General features: G+C 42.9%; 1 protein-coding gene across 18 annotated transcripts in view; it reads left to right on the top strand.

Annotated features, from left to right (window-relative positions):
• The window catches only part of RAPGEF4 (Rap guanine nucleotide exchange factor 4), a 283,342-nt gene that overhangs the window by 200,941 nt on the left and 56,970 nt on the right, over positions 1 to 25,431 (top strand). For all 18 annotated transcript variants that reach the window (XM_072811403.1, XM_072811402.1, XM_072811401.1 and 15 more), the window contains 7 exons: positions 1,706 to 1,827; positions 3,872 to 4,055; positions 18,543 to 18,627; positions 20,442 to 20,502; positions 22,601 to 22,677; positions 23,118 to 23,264; positions 25,137 to 25,252. In XM_072811403.1, the coding sequence (XP_072667504.1) occupies positions 1,706 to 1,827; positions 3,872 to 4,055; positions 18,543 to 18,627; positions 20,442 to 20,502; positions 22,601 to 22,677; positions 23,118 to 23,264; positions 25,137 to 25,252 (792 nt within the window). The remainder of the gene's footprint in view (positions 1 to 1,705; positions 1,828 to 3,871; positions 4,056 to 18,542; positions 18,628 to 20,441; positions 20,503 to 22,600; positions 22,678 to 23,117; positions 23,265 to 25,136; positions 25,253 to 25,431) is intronic.

The following is a 25,431-nucleotide window of genomic DNA, read 5'->3' as shown; positions in this document are numbered from 1 at the left end:
CTTCCTACTCTCTACCCACTTTTGTCATTGCTGCAGTATTAGAGCATTGAAGTCTCCTCAGATGCAGTGTCACCTCCAATGATCACATGCTAAGGTACACCATCGATTCTAAAGTGGCTAGAGGCAGCCCAGTGATTCCATCAGCTGCAAGTGGCCCAGCTATGTATCTTTGTTCTGTATTCTGACTACAGGGTTCTCATACCCTGTACAAAGGCCCAGGTGCTCTGAGATCATCTCAGTTCCTTTTAGTAAAGATAATTAATCGAATTAAAAGCCACATGGAATTAATTTTTTATTCTTTTATATGACTTTTCCCATTAATAAATTCTCAAATTGGAAGAGGCATGTTTTGACAGGTCATATGTTCAGAATGAACAGTACATAGATGCCTCCTTTGCTCATTGAAGTTCTTTATATGAGTATAGAACTGTTTTCAGAGCAGCCCTAGAAATCTGATGGCCTTCTCAGTACATCTTCCTTGTGAAATATTCAATAGTAGGATCTGAATCAGGGCACCCCAGGAGCTTGGACAGATCTCAGACTTCCTAGAATATTAGAACCGGAAGTGGCCTTAGAGGCCATCTTTTCCTCCTTGTTTTTTTTACAGATGCGAAAACAGAACCAGAGAGCTTAAACGATATGGCCATAGTCACATAGCTACTAGCTAGTAGACCGAGTGCTGTATCTCATGACCCCTCCCAGGCTAAGCCTCTTCCTAGCATGGCACAGCACCAGGAAACTTCTCCAGTTTAAACTAGAGAGGAGCTCCTGAGCTCCACCCCAGAGATGGTGCTGTCCTTAGCACAAAGGGGAGGCCACCAATGACATAGCAACATAGACCCAGCTGCTCTGTGACTTCCTATGTTATCCCTGGGATTCATTCCTAGGGCTTCAAGATTTCATTTCCACCTTTGAACCATCATGCCACAAACCCCACCCTTCTCTCACACCCCACCTCAGTGTTCCCTCGTGTGTGTGTGTCTGTGTGTATAGTTATATGTTTCCTAACTAATACACGTAGTTTGCCCATCCCAACAAACTTACCACAGAGGGGCAACTTACATACAGGTGAATGTGTGACTATTACAGAAAGCATGTGGAGCTCCTCAGATGACAGGCTCTGTGGAAGTGCTGATGCTCATTACATAGGACTTTTTTCAAAGAGATTTGCATCACTAATTGCTTGTTTCTCCCAACACCCCTCTGAGGAAGATCAGTAGTATTACTTGAAAATATAAAGTGCTATATAATTTTGCACTTATACAGCGCCTTTCATGGAGCACCTCCAAGTGCCTCACAAACATTAACTCATTCCTCACAAGGCTCAGGTGAAGGAATTCAGAATTTTGCTTTGCCTTCATTTTACACTGAGATTTTCTGGGACCGACTCAAGGCAAGAGAGTTTCTGGCCCTGGGATCAGCTTGCTAGATAATGCTCCCCATCTCATGGCCATTCTGTTTCCCCTGGATCTGCAGTTTGTAACGCTTTTTCATTGGCTGGAAGGTTCCCTCATGAGCTGAGTGGTTTTACTGGTTTGTACAAGTTTGAGAACCTGAGGCCACACCAGGATGTGCTTTGTTTGCAGTGAGACCTCTTAGGGTGGAAGAGCACAAGCATTTCGGGAAGGTCTTTCAAAAGCCATCTCCCAGCCTTCATCTGCAAGGGGGTGACTTCCCACTCTTTTGTGTCCCCCCCTCTCCTTAGGCAATGCTGTGTGGGCACTGAGCTGGTGGACTGGATGCTGCAGCAGACTTCATGCGTTCACTCCCGAACTCAAGCTGTTGGCATGTGGCAGGTGCTGGTGGAGGACAGTGTTCTCAATCACGGTAAGATGAGCCACAGTCCCTGGAAAACCCTCTGGAAATGCTAAGTGCATTTCCCTAGTAAGTCATCACTAAACTCCCACATGGGCAAAAAAAGAATTATGATCCCTTTAGGGGCCCACAGAGCCAGCATCTCCATTTAGCAATACAAATGCGGCGAGTGGAGGCTATTGATTGCTATGTTCCACCATTGTGCCTTCCTAACTTGGGAGAATGTATGAAGGGAAAATGAAATTACAACCCAAGTGCATCAGTTCCAATTATGTTTATTAGTTTGCATTCATGGTTCATTGATAGTGTGATTATACTCTGAGCATAGCAATCCTGGTGCGGGGGCCGAATGAAGAGCAATGAAATGTGTGGCTGGGTTGATAGCATGAAAGACAGTAATGAATTCAGAAGCTGCCTTTTAACTATGGTGTTATCTGGGGGAGCCGATTTGTATACACATGGGATGACCGTATTGCAGATCAGAAATGTGCTCGACAGTTGAAGCCCCTGATTCCCGCAGGGACTGTCATTGGGCAGGGTGGCTGGTCAGTCCTGGAGTGGAACTGTAGTTGAACTGCTTATGCCATTTGCTTTAAGACCATTTCTCCAAACTGACAAACTATTAAAATCATTCATTTAACTTAACAATACCTGAGAATCTAATGATGCCTTCATCAGTGTTTCTTAGACTTTAATGTGCATACGAACCCTATGGGACTATGGTTAAAATGCAGATTCTGGGGGTGTCTGGGTGACTCAGTTGGTTAAGCTCTGCCTTCAGCTCAGGGCATGATCCCAGGGCCCTGGGATTGAGCCCTGTGTCAGGCTCCCTGCTCAGTGAGGAATCTGCTTCTCCCTGTCTCTCTACCCCTCTCCACACAGCCCCCTGCTTGTGCGCACTCAGGGTTTCTCTTTCTCTCCCTCTCTCTCTCTGTCTCTCTCTCCCCCGCTCTGTCTCTCTTTCAAATAAATTAACAAATCTTTCTTAAAAATGCAGATTCTGACTCAGCAGGTTTGGGATGGGGCCTGAGGGTCCATGTTTCCAATGAGCTTCCAGATGCTGCTGATGCTGCTGTTGGGGATCATATTTTGAGCACCAGGAATCTACCATTTCTCTTCATCTTTTGGCCATGCTGATGCTCCATCCTGAAAGGGGGCTTAGAAATGAGAGATTCTGAGCCGAGTTCACTGACTGTCCTACCAAGATCTAATTCTTTTTCTTTAAAGATTTATTTATTTATTCATTTTTATGATAGACATAGAGAAAGAGAGAGGGGCAGAGACACAGGCAGAGGGAGAAGCAGGCTCCATGCACCGGGAGACCGACGCGGGACTCAATCCCAGAGCTCCAGGATCGTGCCCTGAGCCAGAGGCAGGTGCCAAACTGCTGAGCCACCCAGGGATCCCCCTAATTCTTTTTCTTTAAAAGGAACAAGAGGAAAAAAAAAAACTTTTAAAATCAGAACTGGATGGAAATTACCTTAAGTTCTTTCTAGGATTATAGGACCTAGAAGCTTGGTCCCATCAGTTTCATTCAAACAATTAATTTTACTCTGTTTTTTCCTTTTTCTTTTTTCAGTGTAGACACATTTACAAACAATACATACAGAAAAAAAGACATGAATTCCGATCCCTATAAAGTATGGTCGTTTTAAGTCTGCCCTCAAATCCCATTATAAGGCACGGTCTGGCAGTTGGTTATTTTCCTGTTTGGGATACATGTCCCACATGCTAGAAAATGTCACCAAGGCAATTTTTGCTGGTCAGAGTGCTCATCTCAGAAGAGTTGGCAGGCTCTCATAAGAAAGTGGTAGGGCGAGCCCGAGTCGGGGAGCGGAGCCGGGCGGGTCAGAGAGAGCTGCGAGGTGCATGACCACAGCTGGGAAGTCAGGTCTCCCTGCTGCACGGCCCAGGCGAAGTGCCGTGAGAGGGGCGAGGAGTCTCACCACTTGGCTGTCACTCGGCTCTCTTGCCCGACACCATCCGCTTGCTTCTGGTGACCGGGGCTGTGAGGCAGACGCACAACAGCTGACGCTTGCCTTCATGTTTCACGTAGTGGACCAGGAGCACCATTTCCAAGACAAATATTTATTTTATCGATTTCTGGATGACGAGCACGAGGATGCCCCTTTGCCTACTGAGGAGGAGAAGAAGGAGTGTGATGAGGAGCTGCAGGACACCATGCTGCTGCTGTCGCAGATGGGCCCTGACGCCCACATGAGGATGATCCTCCGTAAACCGTGAGTGAGGGCACCGGGCTCGCCCTCGGTGGTCCCCAGGGTGCAGGGGTGTGCAGGCACGCTCGCCTGGGCCACAGGGAAGTAGGCTGATTTCAAAAGTCCTGGCCTTTCCCCAGGGCCAGAGGGGTGACACAGCAGTGTTCGTCTCCCTTCTGTTTTATTTTTGAGCCAGATAATTCCATTTCCCTTTTGTAGGAGTTTAAACTGTACAGATTTTCAGTGGTTGGTTCAGGATGTCAAAATTGAGTCCACACATTAAACGACCTTTGGGCAATGACAAACAGAAACTGCTCTGTTTCTATGCCAGGCTGCGGCAGCCCCTTTCTTTCTAATGCAATAGGACGGAGGTCGTCAGAACCACAGACATCATGCCTGTGCTTGTGCTCATTCATTCATTCAACGCATCCTTTCGAGCCATGCTGAACCTTCTGCTCTTCAGCTGAAAGACCCATGCTTGAGAGAATACCACTGCTCTGTTAGTGCTTCCAAGCCTCCTTTCCACCAGTGAGATGCTCTCCCCCTTCCATCTCAGCTGAAACCCCTCCTTACCCTCAGTAACAGCCCATCAGCTAAACTGAAGGATTCTGAAGTGTTTAATCAGCAGGAGTGTACTGAGCCCCTGCTTTACTCCTCATGGTTCTAGGCCATGCAAAGAAGCATATGCCACGGCCCCCATCTCAGGGAATCCTTTTCAATAAAGGATGAGTTGGCACTTGGTTCTGAGGCCACTATACACAGGCTTATGTTTTTTTCTGGGAATAAAATGGCCCTCCACCCTGCAACCAGTGCGAGCAGCCGTGGATGTGGGCTCTGAGTCACAGGCTTGGCAACTCCACACATTAGTGGGTCTTGACAAGAGCATTACACTTTACATGTCTTGTATGGCCATGAGGCACTTTGCAAAAGTGTAATGTCCCTCAGAGCAGCTTCCCCAAACATCTGCCCCTGAGACCAACATAGAGGACTTCTCAGTGCTTCTATTTCCTCACTTCAACATATTTCATTTCTTTGTCGTGTTATGTCCCTTTTGCCAAAACTTTCTCTTGGGTCTTAATGTCCACCACCATGTGTTTCAAAGGCCTTCCCTTCCCTGATCCAGTTAGTGCTATCATTTTTAACTCTAGAACATTGGTTCTAGTTCAGCCCCTTGAACCCCAAAACCCTTCCTTCAAACACAAATTTGTTGGAAAAATCCAAACTATCAAACATAAAAGCCAGCCCTCACTGACCTAATTATGGGTAGCATCCAAGAACCTTGCCCAGCCAATTTATGCTCTCTCTGAAGGATCACAGGGGTGAGTGGCTGAGGGGACACAAGAGTACCATCAGGGCAGAGAGAACTCAAATGAACACCATTCTAAACCATGCTTTCTTTCATGTCAGCCTGCTTCGCCTCTACCTTCCCCACATACCTTTGTCCTGTTGTCTGGATCCATCCCCTTCCGGCTGCCACTTTCATTCAAGTTGACACCAAACAGTGATTGGTTCTGAATGAGAAGCGGGACAGCCTCCTAAAGGGCATTTGGAAAGGTCGGGGGATATTTTGAGTCCATGCATGAGGGGCGCACCTCTGCCATTCATTGGGCAGTGGCAAGGGCCAAGGGATGCTAAGCACACCCAACAATACCTAGAACCCTACAAAATAAGGAGCTGTCTGAAAAATAATGCTCCTGTTGAGAAACATTGCTTCAAGCTGTGAATTTCTGAAAGGCAAAAACATATCTCATTTTACTTCATTCATTCATTTATTCATTCATTTCTCCAATATTTGATAAACACCTGTTTTGCTCTAGATACTATGTTAGTTGCTAAGGCTGAAACATTGAACAAGAGCATTGCACCTCCTTCCTAGAGCTTTCTGCCTCATCCAAGAGACAGATCTTAAAAAATTAGTTATTCAAGGAATCATTTTATAAGAGCTGTAGTGCATGCTACAAAGGAAAATGTAGTGTATATTAATAGAGTATGATATGGAAATGGGGATTGAATCTGGCATAGAAGTTAAGAAAAGCCATATTCCTAGCTCTGTGCATTCCACCCAATAGACCATCAGTAAATATTTGCTGAGTGAATGAATGATCCAGCAACTATATAATCCTGGCTAATGTACTTTCAGCTGTTTAGCTGCTTCAAGGGAAGCAGAAATGCCATTCAATTCAAGATATTTGAGCATCTGCTAAAGAGGTTTTTTTTTTAAAAAAGTAATAAAATGGTTCCTACCTTTGGAGAATTTATAATCCAGTAGGTGAAGCACTCCCAAATTAGATTCTGATGCAAGAAACATTTATTGAGTGCCTGCTGTGGGCCAGAAACATTCATGCTAATTGCTTGATTCACCCTCACAAGAGCCTGAGAGCTAGTTTCATTAGTGACCCTTAAAAATAGAAGCCTGTGCTTGTGCTTTTTTCCCTCCATACAGCACTGAATTGCATGATCCTTGGCAGCCCAAGGATTCTTCAGAAAAAACTACATTCCAAAGATTGGATTTTTCTAGTCTGTCACTGGAAAGTACAGGTTTCACCAGTATTCCAAGACACATCATTTGGGTGCCCTTGGGATGTTCCCATCTTTCCAGGTTTAATGATACTACAAAAGTGGAATCAACTTGTGATTCAGTTCTTCTGACTTAGTACTCTTTTTCTTTCTGTTGGAATGACAGTCCCTAAGAGATGGGAAAGTGAAAAAGAAGAAATCTAATTTGGGGGACAGACTTTCAAACTCTACACACACATACAAACACACATTTTGGGGGCCGTGGGGGAGCAGCCTGATAATGACATTTGGAGCTTCTATTAATTTTATTTAAGTGGGAAAAAAATATGCTTAATTGATCAAGAATTGCCAGTATCACCACTATCCTTAAAGAGACCGGCTGAGCACTTTGCTCCTGGAAACTTAAGGGCATGTTTAAAGGGCCGGGAAATGTTGACTTTTTACTGCCCAGAAAGTCAAGTCATTAGGAAATGTGGAGGCATGAGATGCATTGGCTCCATAACGACCGGGGCAGGACCCCTCAATTTTTTTAACGCAGCACAGCTGCATTTTATAATAGTCACCACTGCCAGAGAGGCTGCAGAACTCTGATAATTACTGGGAAAGAAATAACACAATATTCTTTGATGAGAAGATTACTTTGAGAATTTGATTGTATAATGAAGATGTTGCTTTGAAAGGTACTTCCCATTGTTCTGAATCTGAGACTCGCTAGCAAAAAAAAAAAAAGTGTCACTTGTTTTGACAGGCTACTTAGAAAAATTCTCTGTTTATTACATTAACTGCAGCATTTTAACTGTCAAACTATGAAAGAATGTTCTGTAGTTTAAAAAACAGAATAGAGCTTCAGGGGAAATTTTTTGGCATACTCTTGTTGCTATTGGTATTGAAAAAAAAACATACATTCTGAATGTGAAATTAGCTTTTTATGTGGTGGCAGGCAGAGTGACTCACAATGCCCATCCTGGTTTCACAGGTGCAGACCTGGATGGCACTGGGGGGCAAGTACTACAGAACAGTGACAGTTTGACAGTGTTGTTGTTGCAGCTCAAAGACAGGGATATCAAACCTAAAATGAGCTCTTGGAGCTAATTGTTTTGATTTTGCTTTGTTTATAAGCCTAAAAACAAGAGGTTACCCTACAGCAAGTAGATATGGTGGGGACCCTTGCCAGTAGAAATGTTCATTCTGCTTACCTTTGAGCAGGTACTTTTGGATAGAGGACCATGGGCAAAAAAAAAAGGTAGAGGACCAGATAAGCAGAATGTTATAAACTTGGGGCTAGGTGGATAAAAAGAGGCTTCAAGGAGACAAAGAAGGCTCTTGACATACATTCCTCTCAGCCTCTTCTTCCAAGAAAAGTGAGACACGATGTCCCACCATTTAGAAAGATCTATAAGAAACCAGCCTAAAGATGGGAGGGAAAGGAAGTAATGCCATTTGTCAAATCTAGTTCTAAGTAGGTCTGCAAATCTGAAATTCCCTAAAAGTCTAGAAGCTTAACTAGTTGAGAAAGGGATAGGTGGTTATTTGGCCTGAGCAGAAGGGGATGGAATGTGTGTGTGTGTGTGTGTGTGTGTGTGTGTATTAAATGTAAGAAATAATACATAAACATAAAATATATGTAACAAAGATATGAACAAGAGAATTCTTGGCACATTCTGGCATCTTCCAAATGGGCCCAAAACTTGAGTTTGTTTATTTTATGTGATAAGTTAATATTTTCTAACATATACTATAGGGCATAAGTTTAAAAGAAAACAATTTAGATGATTAAGTGATATGAGAAAATACACCTTGGTCAGTTGGCTGCATTAAGACAGCCCCCACCTGCTGTTCCACACACTTGCTCTAGAGGGCAATTGAGAGCCTGTGTATTTTCTCCAAATTAGTAGAGCCTCTTTTAAGAGGTTCTTTATCTGTCCAAGCTGTTTTTGAGGGTGTGAAATTTGAAATCCTGATAATTACAGGGAAATTTGCTTCCTCGAGGGATCCCAGATTAGCAAGCCTAAAATCAGTGGTGCCTAGGGTTTTGATTTCTGTTGGGATATGCCAAGAAATGTTCAAAGTTATGAAATTCATCCTCAAATGCAAATCAGATGAAAAAAGAAACGACTTAAAGATCCTGATCTTTACGAAATAAGAAATTCACTATGAATCTTTTCTTCCACTGCATGACAAACTTTGCCTTTGTTTTTTTCTGGAAAGATTGCTGTGCTCTAAGTGAAAGCTTGTAGAATTTACCAGAAGAAATGATTGCATTAAGTAGGCCATTTCTTGGGTTTGGATTTGTTGCCTCTCCCCTAGTAAAGGCAATTTACTACTTAACCTTCATGTTTATGTGCCCATGAAGCCAACCACTGGATTACTGCCATTGAAATTCAAATTTGGGAGAGGGGAACATGGATGTAGCTGCCCATTTACAGTGTAGGGTTCATTATAAGATTACCTCAAGGTTTTAATGACTTTCTATTGTAAAAATCAATGTGTCCATTGTAGAAAATTTGGAAACTACTAAAAGGAGTTAAAGAAAAATAACACCTGCAATCACATCTCCCAGAGATAATTATCAACATTTTAGTGCATGTCCCTTGGTTATTTTTTTCAATTCCTAACTTTTTGCCATTAATAATATATTGTGATATTCTCCCTTAACTTTAAATATTTTCCAAGGACAAGATTTTTAATAGGTGCATAGTGGTCTACCTTCCAATGTCCCTGCTACATTTGGTTAGGCCTTGTTGGATGTCACGTTCATTCTCAAGCCCTTTCTTTTTAAAAAAAAATATTTTATTTATTCAGGAGAGACACAGGGAGAGGCACAGACATAGAATGAGGGAGAAGCAGGCTCTCTACAGGGATCCTGATGCGGGACTTGATCCCAGGACCCCAGGATCATGACCTGAGCCGAAGGCAGATATGCAACCACTGAACCACCCAGGTGCCCCTCAAACCCTTTCTTAACAGCAACAAAAAATAATATTCTATTGCACTTCTTCCCAGAACAAAGAAAGAACTCCTAGCCTGACAGGAGTACAGGGGTGGGACTGGGGCCAGAAAGATGTCAGGAAGTTCCAGCCAGGAACAATAAGCTGTTTCACGCTGAATGAATGCCCAGATCACGAGTGCTAGTAAATGTGCCTGAAGGTTTAGGCCCAGGTCAGATTGCACTCTGTGCGCACTGGATCTATTTTATAGCCATTGGGAGCCCCATCGCAGAACCTCAAAGTGGGGTGTGGATGATCAGCTTCCCAGTAGGTAGCTTTCTCTGCTCGCTGTGGAGAATGTTAAGACTAAAGACACAATACCAGATATTAAGTTCTTTGAGGTTAAAATTAATTGTATTTGAAGAATTGAATGACAGCATTTGAGATACATGCATTGGACCCAAGAGACTGCTATTAAATAAAGTGAAGGTGAGACTGAGCTGCAGAGCCCCGGATTCTAGTCTTACCAAATCTACTAGTTAGTACCCAATAGCTCTAGATTACAAATCTCTTAAACTATAAAGTGCGTTTACCCTCGTCCAACTTCACAAGGAGATTGTAAACAGGAAAAAAAATGCCATTATATTTCATTATAGCCAACATTTATTGAGCATACATATGCTAACCACTGTGATCTAGTTCAGTTTTTTCAACAGAACTATGAGGTAGTTATTAATATCACCCCCATTTTATGGATTCGGAAATAGACACAGGTTAAATCACCTGCTTGTGTTGGACTCAGGATTGGTTTGGCTCCAGAATCTGTATTATTTACCGTGGTCTACCACCTTTCTCAGGCCAAAAAGGATTCAAAACGGCCTCCTGGGTTTATTCTTAGAGCAATGATGAGGAAAGATGTCTTGGGTATTTGATCTAAAAATAATTACTTCAGACTAATCTCATTTTACTCCATTATTACCTTATAGACCTGAATGGAATACAAGCATTATCATCTACTTAGAAAAATATTCACATCAACCCACTAGCCATAATTACAAACAAAACCTAATAATATATGAATCACACTGTAGTTCATATAGTGACCTTATATATTGGTCCTCACATCATTGAATCTCAAAACAACTCTATGAAATGAGCAGGACTTATGTCATTATCTACCATTTGCATGAAAAGAAATTGAGCTTAATAGATGTCAAGTGCCTTCCTTGATATCACACGGAAGTATATGTGGCTGAACCAGGTACCGAGTCCATATGTCTGCTTACTCCACATCCAATTTCATTTCCATTTTTTTTTCATGGAGAATATTTTTTCCTCTCTTAGTTTGCCTCAACTTCATCCCCTCTAGTGTATTTACTGAATGAGAAGTAAAATCCAAAGAAATATGGATAATCCAACTGTCCCTGATTAAGAATTAATTTTTGCAAGGAAAAAGTAGTAACGCATCTACATAGCACCCCTCAAAAAACGTTTGAACTTTCTATCTGATACATATATATGTCATACACAAAGACAAACAAGTAACTATCCTATCTGGTGCTATCCAAATTTGTTTTTCTCAACTTACTGCTTAGGTATTTTAAAGGAAAATATTTATACTTGCCCCTTTTCAAAGGTTTAATATTAAGTTTCTAGCATGTCCCCGTAGTAACCAGTTTTTCTGGAAGAATGTTGGGCATATTCAGTTTCTAAATATGAAAAACCTTAAATTACATTGTCCTAAAAACACTTAGCATTCAGGGGCTTTAATTATGGAAACTTACCCCATATCCTGATGGGGATGACTTCATTTCTCACAAATATTCCTAAAGCATCTGCCCTTCACTACAGTGGTAGACTGTATTCATTTCTAACCTCACAAAGAAGGAAAGAATCCCACGGACACAGGCATTGCTATCAGAACTAAAAAATGCCTAATTTCATCTGAAGTAAACTGAACATGTTCTTTCCTGGGTTAAAGATGAGGCAAAGGGAGGGTGGTATGACAGGGCAGTGAGCAGAGCCAAACAGGACACTTTAAGTGTCCAGGCACCAGGTTCCTGGAATGTCTGTAACCCTGAAGATCTATCGAAGATGAAGCGAGGGTTCTGGGAGGTGAGGAAAAAGAAGCACGTTTTGCTGGTTTATTAGACAAAAGGGTGGGAAATGACACCAAACCTCCTTTAGGGGAAGTAGGAGAGGTGAGATCTCAAGATCTTCAGAGTGTTGGAAAAGGATCCAAGTTAGAGAAATGACTTACAAACTGAACAGTCAGGTGGGATGAGGGGGAGTGTTGCAAGAAAAATAAAGCATTCCCGCCCCACCCCTCAGAAAAAAATTAAATAAAGCATTTCCTTTACTTTGAAGCATGACCATGGCTTCCTACATATTTACAACATTGACTTTTCTGGGTATTTTCGCCATGCATCAGGGAATAGGTCTACCAGACAAGAGGTCCAGAAGAACTAGGTTATTTACTTTCTTACCTGCATATTCTACCCCTGGCCACGCCAACGTGCTGCTGGGTGTGTTGACGAATCCCTCATTTCATCCACGTTCCAATAACTGAGGAGCTCCATCTCTGACCTTGATAAATTCCTTGATAAAACTGTATTTACCAGCAGCTTCCAATATCACCTGAGCCCTCCCATCCTTTAATGTATAAACTGCTCCTCCATCCATCCCCGTTTATTATCTTGTCTGTAACTAGACATTGCCGCCAGAATGCATCCCCTGCAGAAACTAGGCCTTTCCACAGCAGGATCCGACAAATCCACATCAATGTGGCACCACGCAGATTTGTAAAGAAGCAGGGCTGCCTAATATCTCTCCCTGTGACATCTGGAGAAGGACAAGTAAAGACCAGGTACATTCAGCGGCTGCCACTCAGAGCAGCCAGAGAGTCAATTCACTTCCCCAGCCTCATAGGTTACTCTGTGAAGGTGCATGGGAGTTCCCTCCTCCGGCTTGGGGCACAGTGTTCCCTTGACTCTTGAAAGCCAAATTGCCTTCAGTCCTTGGGACCCTTTCATTACCGTTTGAACAGGCTGGGGTCTGATTTGCAGGATCTCTTCTCCATTTTTTTTTCCCTGTCACCCCCGTAAAGACCAAAGCATGAGAGGTGCTTAATGCCACTGTTTGCCATGAGAAACCCGCTTTTAAAATGTGACTTTGTTCAGCGATTGTGGTGGGGAAGGCTCAGGTGCCCTTTGGCGGAGGGGGGGTTGGGGGGGTTGCGGATCAAGATCAAGAGTAGAGAGGTGAGTCTTTTCTGAGACACTAGATGGCACAGCAGCTCTGAGCTGGCGGCCTTGGGAGAGGCTGGCCTGTCATTGATGTCCCGCAAACTCCAAGATCCACCTGGTGCGGGGAGAGGGGCTCATAGTGTGATTCACTTTGGTGGGCATGGGTTGGCCACTTGGGCTCCACCTGACCTGCTCCCTACGACTTCCCTCAACGTCAAGTCCTAACGGTAGGTTGAGGCCCCAGGAACATCAGTGAGTTTGCTCGCGGCCCACCTCTCCCAAATGCTTCCGTGGCTTTGCTAACTGGGAAAATACTCGGCTTTTTTTTAGAGTAAGTCCACTCACACCTCGCAGTCCTGACTTCCGTCATCACATTAAAACATGTGCTGTAGGGCAGCCCGGGTGACTCAGCGGTTTAGCGCTGCCTTCAGCCCAGGACCTGGTCCTGGAGACCCGGGATCGAGTCCTGCGTTGGGCTCCCTGCGTGGAGCCTGCTTCTCCCTCTGCCTGTGTCTCTGCTGCTCTCCCTCTCTCCCTCTCTATGTCTCAAACAAATAAATAAATAAAATCTTTAAAAAAAAAAAAAAAAAACATGTGCTGTAAACAGGACCAAAAAAGTTCACTGCTACCTGGGTGGACTGCCAAGCGACGGTGGCTGGCCTGGTGATTACACTGCCCACGGGAGACCACACGGTTGTGTCTGTCTGTCTTGCTTGCTTGCTTTTTTTTTTCTTTTTTCTTTTTTTTCCTTCCATGTTGAATGTTATTTATGACTCAGAGACTAAACTGGTTTTACACTTTGTTCCATTACGTTTCCAAATAGCTGCCATGGGTTTCGCCACAGCATCCAGCAAGTTCTCGTGCAAGTGTTTGCTTCTCTGTAGTGGTTATTGATGGATGGAGGTCCGGGGGGTAGGAGAGGCCGCCACACGGATTTCTGTGCAGGTGTGGTCCGCGTCCCCAACAGGGTCGCCCCTGAAGGCAGCGGAGGCCACGTTTCCTGGCAATCTCTGCTGTATGAGAGGCAGGTGGGGAGCAGACAGGCTGAAGTCCCACCCCGCCCCTTCCTCCCGTTAGCTGCCAAACTGAGGAGGATTTCTCAGGAATGGAGCCTTTCTGGGTATTTCCCTCCTTTTCTTCCTCTGTGCCTGGCAGGAGAGCCCAGGGCTTCTCTGGCAGACTTCTCCCTGGGCATTTGTCTTAGAGAGCAGGTCTCCAGTTTTTAGCCTGGGAAACTGCTGCTGCCCACTGCTCAGTGTGGGGCATGGGAAAGAGGGCCGACTGCCCACTGACCTGGGAGAAGCAGTCTGACCCTCTCCTGCCCTTATCTTACCTGCCTTGCCTTCTCTGTTGTCTTCCTCCTGTGGTGGTTATCTGTGAGGATGGAGCTGTTGGCTGCTTCCGGCCTTTTCCCAGACATTTTATTCTATCACCCCAAGATTCCCACAACCCTCTGGTCTGCCCATTGTACTATTTTGTGGTTTGTGGTGATGGTGATGCATGTTTGTTTTCAGTGCTGCTTTGGATTTTAAAATACCTTTCCCATCAGACCTTTAGCATGGCAGATAAAAATACAGCCAACAAAGGGCTGAGCCCCACAAGTGCTGCTTGGTCTTCGATGGTCACCTCTCCCCGGGCTGCCACTGATCTTGATTTAGTTAGACTGAGTGACTTCAGCTGGTCTAACGTGGTAACTTCCTCCTCACAGCTGGATGAATAAAATCCATAATCCTATAGAAAATATGTCTTCTCTATCATTTTATGGGATTTGAAGAGGCGAGGTTCAGTATTATCCCGTCCACTTCCTCTGTTATTATTTGCCATGACACAAGCATGTGCCATATCAAAAATGAGTTGTGTCACAGGCACCTCCTCTTACTTGATCTTCATGAGGAAGGACAGCAGAGCACAAGCCCCCATATCCCTCAGACCAAGAGTTGGTCCACAGTACTGCTGCCTTCTCCCTTGGGCAGACTCTCAATTCAGCATGAATTGTAAGAGCATGTGTGTTCGGGCATCTGATGAGCTATATTGAGCATGCACCCTGGTAACAATGCCATCCTGCACTTGGGCTATATTCCCGATGTATCAATACTTTGCATATATTAACTCATTTGATCTTTATGACAATCCTTTGTTATTCCCACTTTACAGATGCAGACACAAGGCATTACACCGATCACATACCTAGGAAGTTCCCGATTTAGATCTCCAATGGAGTTTCTGCTTCCAAGTCAGTGCCCTTTGCACTTCCAGGTGCTGCTTCTCTTGAGAATAGACTAGAGTTATGAATATTTAAGCATTCTTCCCAGTGTGTTGTGGTTACCACAGTGGCAGGACTATGTGCCATGGGAGAATAAGGGTTGGAGAATGAATTTTAGCCAGAAGAGATGAGATCTGAGTTGGACTTGCAGCAGAACAAAATCTAGCAAAGAGAAGGGCACGTGGAAAGTCTCAGAGGCACGAAAAAGCCTTGCATGTTGCAGGGATGCAGAGGTGTCTGGTATGGCTGGAGCAGAGCAGAGCCATGAGGTAAGGTGTGGAGAGAGGGGAGACAGACGAGTCTGGAAAAGGAGATGGAGATCTGCCTTCACAAAGCCTTGTGTGATGATGAGGGAGCCTTTCTGGACCCACTGAGCTCGTGGAACCTACGGGTTATCAGAGAGGAGATGGCCAGGAAGCCCTCAGAGCTCAGGAACATTTGTTTGGAGATAAACACTTAGGTCTCAGCATTACATAGATGAAAGTTGGGGGGGGTCCCCCCCAGAGAGAGAGAGAAGGTAGAGAACACTGAACGCAGGGCTGACAGCAGAGCCTTGGGATACAGCACAGCTCCAAAAATGAACAAAAAAACAACAGACCAAAGAAGACGAGGAGAAGCACATAGGAAGGCAGGAGAGAGCCAGGAGCGTGGCAGCGTGGGGAGAAGGAGCTCCAGGCAGCGCTCGGCGGTTTGGGACAGCAGGGTGTTGAAGAGATTTCCATAATTCCTTCAATTCTTTACCAGCCTCAGCTCTCTTCTCCCACACTCCGGTGCTGGTCCTAAGATGACCTAGAGTGGCTCCAAGGACGGCCTTGAACCACTGTGTCAAATGCTGTGTCGAGCAGCTGACAGCGCGCTTCATCATAAGTTTTTAACTCTTGGACAAAATATAACCATTTTCATTTGATTTTCTCTTGGAGTCTGGTTGGCATACATAATTAGTTCTAACATAATGGGATCTATAGATCCTAAGGACAGCACTTTTTTTTTTTTAATCTGTAAGAGTTGGTCAGTATGGAGTTCACACTGATTAATATTGTAAATGCTCCTCCTAAACTCAGAGATCGGTTCCCAACTTTGACTCTGTCAAGATTTTAGTGCTAAATTCTAACCTCTTTTCCCAACTGAGTTTTCTTCCTCCCCACGGAGGTGAGAATGAGACTCGGCAACTGTTTTCCCTTTTAGTCATGCTTCTAGAAGGGTCCATGCTATTTGCAGCTGATGTCAAGTAGCAGAAACAGCAGGGCTGCTCCTCGTGCTGAAGAGCCGTAATCCTATTATGCCTACCTGAGACGTTCACATTAGCTGCTGCTATCTCAGGAGATGGACTGAGGTGACTCAATTGACTTTTAAATCCCCAAGGGTCCCAGTTTCAAAATGCCCATGTCTAAGTCAAGTGCTAGATTAGGCCCCTTCCTAAGAAGGCCTGGTTCCTTTAGAGCCCCCATGGCCATAGCTTTTTCTTCGGGGTCTCTGGGTCCTCTTCTTTCTGAGTTCCGTTCTTAAGCACCGATTGATGCACAGTGGTGTCCTTCAGTGGCGATTCTTCACAGGAGGGGAAGCTGCCTGGCATCGCTCTGGGTCATGGACTTAGCACCCGTCCCTTTGAATAGTCAGGATTAGGAAACAGAGGAGGTAATATGCATGGTATGCAAAGAGCTTTCTTCCTCCAGTTAGCCCCACTTGATCTGTCAAGTCCCTGATATTATGTATAATATGGTTGCAAAATTAATTTTTTAAATTATTCAATCCAGTCAACTATTTTAGAATATTTACAATTCAGTTTTGATTACTCAGACTACTTACCCAATAACTCGCTAAGTTTCAGATGTAATTTGCTGGCCCAAACATCATACTTTATCTGTAAATTTGTTTAATTTTTGAAGTGAGGGTTTGAACTTTGAATATGTTTGCTGGGGTAGGTTTTTTTTTTTTCCACTTAAATAAATATGCAGGTACCTTTACATCCAGTACTTCCTTAGCTCCCACATCTCTCTCAGGAAGATATTGTCCCCATTTTACAAATGAGACTGACACTAATGTCACATGCCTGTTGAGTGGTCGCACTGTTAAAACTTGATCTTTGGACTCAAAATCCAGTGCTCGGTTTAGTACACCAAGACTCCCCAAACTGATTTGACCAAGGAACACTTTTTAAAATGTAATGTAATTAAGGATGGAACACCATCAGTACCTCATGAAGGTTTAAATGTTTAGCATACAGTAACACTGAGGAATACCATAAATTGTTGGAATTTTAGGACAAGATACATAAAATAGACTGACAGTAATTAAGAGGTGACATACATGACTGTATCAATTAGCTGCATCAATTAGTAAATGTTGCCTGTCCATCCACATAGCACTTTGAGGATTAATAACCCTTGTGTTTGTCTTTATTTTGTGTGTGTGTGTGTGTGTGTTTGTCTTTAAATTTCAAAAACCTATTCGCCAGGATTCCTTTTATTGTAGAGAGCAGTAGAAAACCCAAATTATTGACCAGTCATGTCAATTATCTTTGGTGTATAATTAAACACTATTAGTGATTCCAGAACAATCACCAGCATGAAAGACAATTAGGAATCCACTCAGTCCTCCCATGCCAAAGTGTCCATAACACCTGCATATTCTATCCTTGGAGGCAGGTTATTAGACTAGTTTTATAATAATTTATAGGAAAAATAAACTTTAGATACAACAGTGATTGACATCTCATGAAAGACTGGTCATCCATGGAACAAATTTTGGGAAATGAGAGTGTATACCTTCCTTCTCTTCCTTTCTGACTAATCCCAGACATGACTATTTGCCTTCTGCTCATCTCATGCCCTGACTTTGTCAGGGATAGGTCAGAAATTTTAAGTCTCTATTAACCCTTTATTTGAGTTCCATGCTAGAAGCATATTATATTCCCCAAAACAATAGTGACAGCAGCATTATTCTGTTAGGCTAAAACATCACACAAGATCCCAAGGAATTTGGATCAGTCATCCAGTTGATGAAATCAATTGTTCCTATATGTGTTAAAAGACAAGTTTTGTAGTTATTGATTCAGATAGTAATGAAAACAGTTTTTTTAATTTTTTTTAAATTTATTTATGATAGTCACAGAGAGAGAGAGAGGCAGAGACACAGGCAGAGGGAGAAGCAGGCTCCATGCACCGGGAGCCCGATGTGGGATTTGATCCCGGGTCTCCAGGATCGCGCCCTGGGCCAAAGGCAGGCGCCAAACCGCTGCGCCACCCAGGGATCCCTGAAAACAGTTTTTTTAGAGCAATCATCTACAAAGTGAGAGAAAGTTAGCCAACCACAATGTTCTTCCCTGAGAGTGGAAGGGAAGGATACTGCGTGCACATCCTTCCATCGAGGAGCACATTCATTTCAAAAATCCCTTTAGGAATTATAATGATGTGATCTTACCCTCTGTCAATATCTTTTTACAGAGATTTCTCCTAAGAAGTCCCCTCAACACATTACTGATCCCCGAATCCATTTCTTTATTTCAAGCTTTTACGATGAGTTTTTTGTCATTGTTTTCTTTTTCCTTGTTTCTTTGTAGACCTGGCCAGAGGACCGTGGATGACCTAGAGATTATCTATGAAGAGCTCATTCACATTAAGGCCTTATCCCATCTTTCTACCACAGTAGGTTTTCTCTTAGTTGAGCATGGTTGAAGAGGTGGGGGTGTTAAATGTCCTGTTAGCAGTGGAGGAGAGTATTATGGTTTGGGGGTGGTGGTGAAGGAGTGCCTGAATTCTACCTCATAAATCACCCCTACTCTCTCTCATGAGATGGTAAAGAAGTTATACCCAAGAACAATCCCAAAATGGGATCAGGTATTATCATGTTGTTAATAGTTGGCCATGTGCCCTAAACCCTGAAGCAGTAGGAGTGAGTAGGACTGAAAAATGTACTTGACTCTTCCAAACCTGAATCTTGGTATCTGTACACTTAGACAAGAGAACTAGGCCTTAAGAAGAGCTCTGAGACCCTTCCGTGAATATAGAACCAAAAGGAGGAAAGAGAGAAATCAAGATGACCTGTCTTGGCCCACAGGGCCAGCTTTGCCCACGTTTGCTCCCTACTAAGAAGGAAGCAGAAGGTTCAGGAGAAAATTGCTTCAGATGTATCAGAGCACAATAGTAGTACCCACTGGTGAAAAATAGCCCAATCGCTATATCTGATTCTGACTTTTACACGATCAGGTTATTTAGGAAGGCAGTGGACAGAGATTTGGCCTCTGAATAGGGACAGAAAACACCTCCTCCAGTAGAAGGAATACAGGAATGTGATTTCCAGGTAACACAAGTCTTCTCTATGCTAATAGTTCAATAATAATAGTATCTAGAAGTTATTTCAGTATTCAAAAATCATATTCTAAGGCCCCTTAGCAATATCTACATGTCTGATTTTCCTTTCATTCCCAGCTCACTAGATGGCATTATGCTATCACATGGTTGCAATGCCTGCAGTCCTTTCTCTGGAGGGTGGGGGGGTTAGGTCTCCTGAGAGCAGTGAGGAACTTGCCACAGCTCCAAGGAAAGGGCTCCAAACCCTTCCCCCTTCCAACTCAGATGGAACTGCCCTCCCATCCCTGCCCTGTTGCACTACTTGGAGTCTAGAAGCTTGCTTGCCTACCTGAGTAGGATATTCAGGGGTGTGGTCTAGCCCAGCTCCCTTTCCTGCACACCACTACCTTTGTCATCCTCATTGTGTCCATTGGAGTAGGGACAGCTGGTGTTCCCCTGCATGTGTAGGCATCATGAGTTCATGCTGTAGACAGAAGTGAGAGGAGACTCCTTTTCCTTACCTATGTTCCACATTCCCAGCATGCTCCTGCTGTCACTTGCCTAGCTTGATGGAATTGAGAGGACTGTGGGGGAGTCTCCTCTTCTAGCTCAAATCCTGGGCAACCAGGCACTGTGGGAAGTTCTCAGGTCACTTTGTTCTTAGGAAGATAGAGCCAAAATTTGGGACGATAATTTAGAATTTTAAAATAATTAGCTATGTAGGAATATAAATCTGCTCACACATCTAGGCTTAACTATTCACCTCTGAGACATTGACTCTTCCAACACGTGTGTAGTGATGCATTACCTGTGATGTAAGGAAGAACCTCTCATGGCAACAGAGTCCTCTGATATCGTAGGTGCTCTCGCCTTCATACCTAAGACAGATGACTGGCAGAGAAATTGGCTAGTTCATACCTGTGAAGCCACATTTTAAATGGTTTCTGGGGGAGATTGTCTTGTATAAATTAACTTGTAAAATAGCTTTTGTCAGAGCCTTAAGAATCCAGTGGCAAATTTAGTGAAAGTGGTTCTAGATTAGAGTGCAAAGTGGAGGGTGGCTGTGTGGGCAGAAGGGAACAGTCAGCACTGCTTAGAAGGAAAACAAGTCCCCACCCCACCCCCCAAATCTGGCCTTTTGGAATTCTCTCTCTCTCTTTTTCTTCTAGGTGAAACGGGAGTTAGCAGGTGTTCTCATTTTTGAGTCTCATGCCAAAGGAGGAACTGTGTGTAAGTAAACGTAATGGAACATTGTGCCTGGCGAGCCTCTCATGAGCATATGCCCCGGGAACCTGACTGCAAATGCTTTCCTTTTTTGGGCGCAGGTCATGTGGCAGTTTGGTTTCTCGGGACCTGCATTTATTCTCAGCGTGTGCCCAATCCACAAAGTGGTTTTCTGGTACCAGCTTGATAGCTATTGCCAGCCTGAGTCCCTGCTTGCTCCCTGCTGACCCACGGCAGTGTCTAAAGAGGGTGGGATGAAGTCGTTGCTCTTCAGAAAGGACCCTACGTGGGACCTTTTCACAATGACTTTACTTCAGTTTGGTTTTCGGAGAGCAAGTCTTTCTCCCCAGAGCCCTAGTCAGCAATAAACTACCCTGCTTGCTTTTTCTTCTCATTTCCACGTATCAGCTCCAAGCCTGAGAAAATTTCTTTGCCCCAAATACTAGAGCAGTGCTGAGTATATCAATAACTCTCCAGAATGCAAGTTGTTTAGTTCTGTGCTGGAAGCAAGACATTGAAATTTGATATTAACAAATGAAAGCAAAATTGTTTAAGCCATCATTTTTCCCAAGTTCTACAAAATGCTTCTTGGCAAACATGGTGTGTGGTCTCTTCAAGCCAGGAAATGCTTCCTTCTTTAACCTCCCATGGAGGATCAGGAGACACACCAGCGCACCAAGATTCTCGGAAGTTCTGCAATAAAGAAAAATGTTCGCTCCATTTAAACTGACATTTTTTAAATTTAGTGAAACATAGGACACTTTTTTAAATGGACACCTGTTAACTTTTCAAGAGATGTTTTTTGGAAAATCTTGTTCTTTTTTCAGACTGTGTTAGCCAAATAAGCAGGAACATGAATTGTAAAACCAAAAACTTATAAAAATTACATTTCACAATATTTTACTTTCAGTCATCATAAGTGGTATTCCTAACATGGGTATCTATTTAATTTTTTTTTATTTTTTTTTAAATTTTTATTTATTCATGATAGGCACACAGTGAGAGAGAGAGAGGCAGAGACACAGGCAGAGGGAGAAGCAGGCTCCATGCACCGGGAGCCTGACGTGGGATTTGATCCCGGATCTCCAGGATCGCGCCCTGGGCCAAAGGCAGGCGCCAAACCGCTGCGCCACCCAGGGATCCTGGGTATCTATTTTAGTAAGAATGTTTTTTCTTCACATTTTAAAGGTTCACTTTAATATATTTTATTTTTATCATCAGTGATGACTTACAACTTCTCATCTATTTTTTTTTCATTCAAACTTAACTGATTGTTTTCATTTTATTAAAAATATTTAAATATGGTGTCTGGATGGCTCAGTTGGTCAAGTTTCCAACTCTTGATTTTGGCTCAGGTCATGATCTCAGGGTCGAGAGATGGAGTCCTACATTGGACTCTGCACTTGGCATAGAGTCTGCTTGAGATTCTCTGTCTCTCCCTCTACCCCTTCCCCTGTTTGCTCTCTCTCTCAAATAAATAAAATATTTTTTTTAAATAGAGATAATTACAAGCACTTCATTTTCATCAAACACTAACATTATGCCATTTTTTCATATTTTCTAAAGAATGAAATTATAGATATAGATACAGTTGAAGGCCTTTTGTTCCTTCCTTTATCTTATTCTTTTCTTCCCTCCCCAAGATAACTCCTACCCTATATGTAGTGGCTGTCATTCCAACCCATTTTTAAATAATATCCATAGGTATCCATAAACATTAGGTAGTGCTGATTTTCATGTTTTCAAACTTCACACTGGTGGTCAGGTTACTTTTAAAAACTATTTTCTATAACGTAATAAGTTGTGATGAATTGTGGGGGAAAGTGTATGTGTTGCTTTAAGAAATGGATTGCTGGTACATTGGTCTCTAGTAAATTCATATCTTTTAGAGCATAGCAAATAACACAGTATTTCTGTTCCTTTCATGTTCTATAGAAAACGAGACAGTATTCCACCTGAATAAGTTAGTATTTGCCAGTAATTTTTTTTCCTTCTGGAATAAATGCATAATTCTGGGGACTTAAAAATGATGATTTGATAAGCTGTAATTTATATTGATGTGCTTCTATTCTTGTCATAAGTCTTTTCATCTTTTTGTATCTAGTGTTTAACCAGGGGGAAGAAGGCACCTCCTGGTACATTATTCTGAAAGGATCGGTGAATGTAGTCATTTATGGCAAGGTATATATATCCTTCTCTTTTTGAAACTTTATTATGCTCCATTTACTAGTGTGGCTCTAAGTATTAACAATGCAATGCTACAATTAGACTTGCAACAACATTGTTACTCAACATAGAAAAGACATTATAGCATCTCTAATCATAAATTATCTCAATTACCATACTCAGTAGATTGAACTTTCTGGGGCTCATCTCCTTATAGATACATAGATTTAAAATAAATATATACAATTGTACATTTAAGTTAGGCCATAATCCACATTACTCAATGAAAAAAATAAAACATTATAATCTAATTATAGAACTCTCCCTTGGCATCCCTGGGTGCAGCCCGTTTATATATACAGTGTTTTGGGGGAAAGGGGGTCTTGTGGCGTGAGGTGAGTGGGTGTTTGCTCAGATTCAGGGACCGTCTTCATCTGAATGTTCTGCTCCTCCAGGGCGTGGTGTGTACCCTGCACGAAGGGGATGACTTTGGCAAGTTAGCATTAGTGAATGATGCCCCAAGAGCTGCTTCTATCGTCTTGAGAGAAGATAATTGCCACTTCTTAAGAGTAGACAAAGAGGATTTCAACCGGATCCTAAGGGTGAGTCCAAGGCAAAGTGTGGCTGAGGCGCATCTCATTTTTCCTTTTGCTAGACAAGCAAAGATTAGAGTGTGGTGTTAATTGACTAGTCCTGTAACTACTGAACACTCTATGAACAAAGAGCCTTGGTTACAAACCTGGTATGCCGGTGTGCGTTCCAGGATCCAAAGCGGTTATTCCAATAAAGCTGCAAATGTGGCATGTATGCTGGACCAGATAACTGCACACACCCCTCCTGGCCCATGAGAATTAAAGAAAAACAGGGAGCGCCTTGGCCAGATGTCAGTCTGAGACCTTTCTCTTTGGCAATTCTAGGTTGGCCAGTTTGTGTCCTTCCCCCCTCACTCTCCAGCTTTTTCTCCATCGTAGACCTTCTAAGTACCCACCTCCTGTCTCTTCCCAAGACTGAGCCTTTCTCATATCATCACACCTTCTCCTGATTTATTGAGTGATTACATTTTAGTGGGAATTAACGTCAGTCATGGTTACTCCAACCAAGCATTTTCATTTCAAGTGCTTTATGTCAAATTGATTCACACTAAAGGAATTTCAAACTTTAGCAAGTAGGTGAAGAACAATTGGGGTGATAGAGAAATGAGATTGCACTTTGCAGTTGGCTCTGCAAATGCGCCTAATGTAAGCTTATTAAAGTATTTGTGAGCGTGGGTGATGTTGAGAAGAGATGGTCCCTGATCTTCCCCACTCCCCACTATACACACACATACACACACACACACACACACACACAACCCCTGGAACTCCTGGGGATGATGACAGTGTCCCATCACCCTTGGCCTCTCAGATGGCCTGCAGTCCACCCTGCCCCAGCTTGAGTTCACCCTGAGAGATGGTTCCCTCAAGGATCACTTTGCTCTTTCCCTCCTTGCTGGCTCACAGAGCAGACTCCCTTCTCTGCCTCTCCCAGCCTTAGTACCTTTTCTGTCCTACCCTGAAGTCCTAAATGCAGTTTCTGTGCTTTCTGATATGCTTGGCATTACTTCATGATGATTTACAATGTCTTTCTCCATCCCTAATATATGAACACCTGTTCACACACAGCCTTAAGCATTTGCCTTTGGTGGCAAAATTTCTGACAACACAGTTTGTCTTAGGAATGCAATCTCTTAATGCAAGGAGAGTTAAATTGGAATTATACCATTGAAGAATATAGAGAAAAATGCCTCATGGAATTTGACTTGGCTCTTAACTGATCTCTTTTAAAGTGGGGACCAAATGATGAGAAAAAAGCACATTAAGATTTTTAATTTAATTGTTTAAATGACATTGAAATTTAGAGGTAAACTTTAGTCGCTCTTTGAAGTTGATACACACAAAATTTCCAACTCAGCCAAAAATAATTCGCTGAAAGAATCAGATTAGGATCATTATTGATACAATTTATAAAATTATCCAAAATAACTGAAAAATGTTTTTAATACATTTCAAACAGATCTTTAAAAAAAATAAACAGAGCCTTTTGATGAGAGAGAAAAGGTACACACCTATGAAAATGACACACCCTCAGAAGAAAATCAAAATGAAGAAACCTGCCACATATTTTTGTCAGGATAAGGCACTTGCTCCCCGTCTTCCCGCTATGCCCCCTCTTTTAAAGGTTTCTCAGAGCACAACCACACTCCTCTCTACTTGGCTGTTTTTCTGAATCTGGGGTAAAAGAGTTTTAAAACCACATGCCTCAAACCTCATCTGGTCCTCTCTCTGACCATTCCAGCCCTGACTTTGAAAATGACTTAATTTGTAGATGCAACAATTAGCATCACAAGCACCAAATGAGTTTCTGAAGCATTTGAAATTTTTTTCATTGTCTGAGAAAACAGCAGCATCTGTATGTGGTGTAATTTGTATTTGCAGGACGTTGAGGCGAATACAGTCAGACTTAAAGAACATGACCAAGATGTCTTGGTGCTGGAGAAGGTCCCAGCAGGGAACAGGGCTTCTAATCAAGGAAACTCACAGCCTCAGCAAAAGTAGGTTTGCATCCAACACTGCAATTGCCAGACTATGATTAACCTTTTCACATGGTATCATCATTTCTACAATAGCATGTTCTCCTTTTTTGTGGAAGACGGCAGTGTGTGTGACTTTTTTTTCTCTCTATTGACTAATCACACATCTTGTGGAGGATAATGTATCCATTTCTGGCACT

This window comes from Canis lupus, chromosome 34, assembly GCF_048164855.1.
Source record: "Canis lupus baileyi chromosome 34, mCanLup2.hap1, whole genome shotgun sequence".
Classification (NCBI taxonomy): domain Eukaryota; kingdom Metazoa; phylum Chordata; class Mammalia; order Carnivora; family Canidae; genus Canis; species Canis lupus.
Note: the sequence above shows the minus strand (reverse complement) of the source record. Positions and strands in the feature narration are given on the sequence as shown.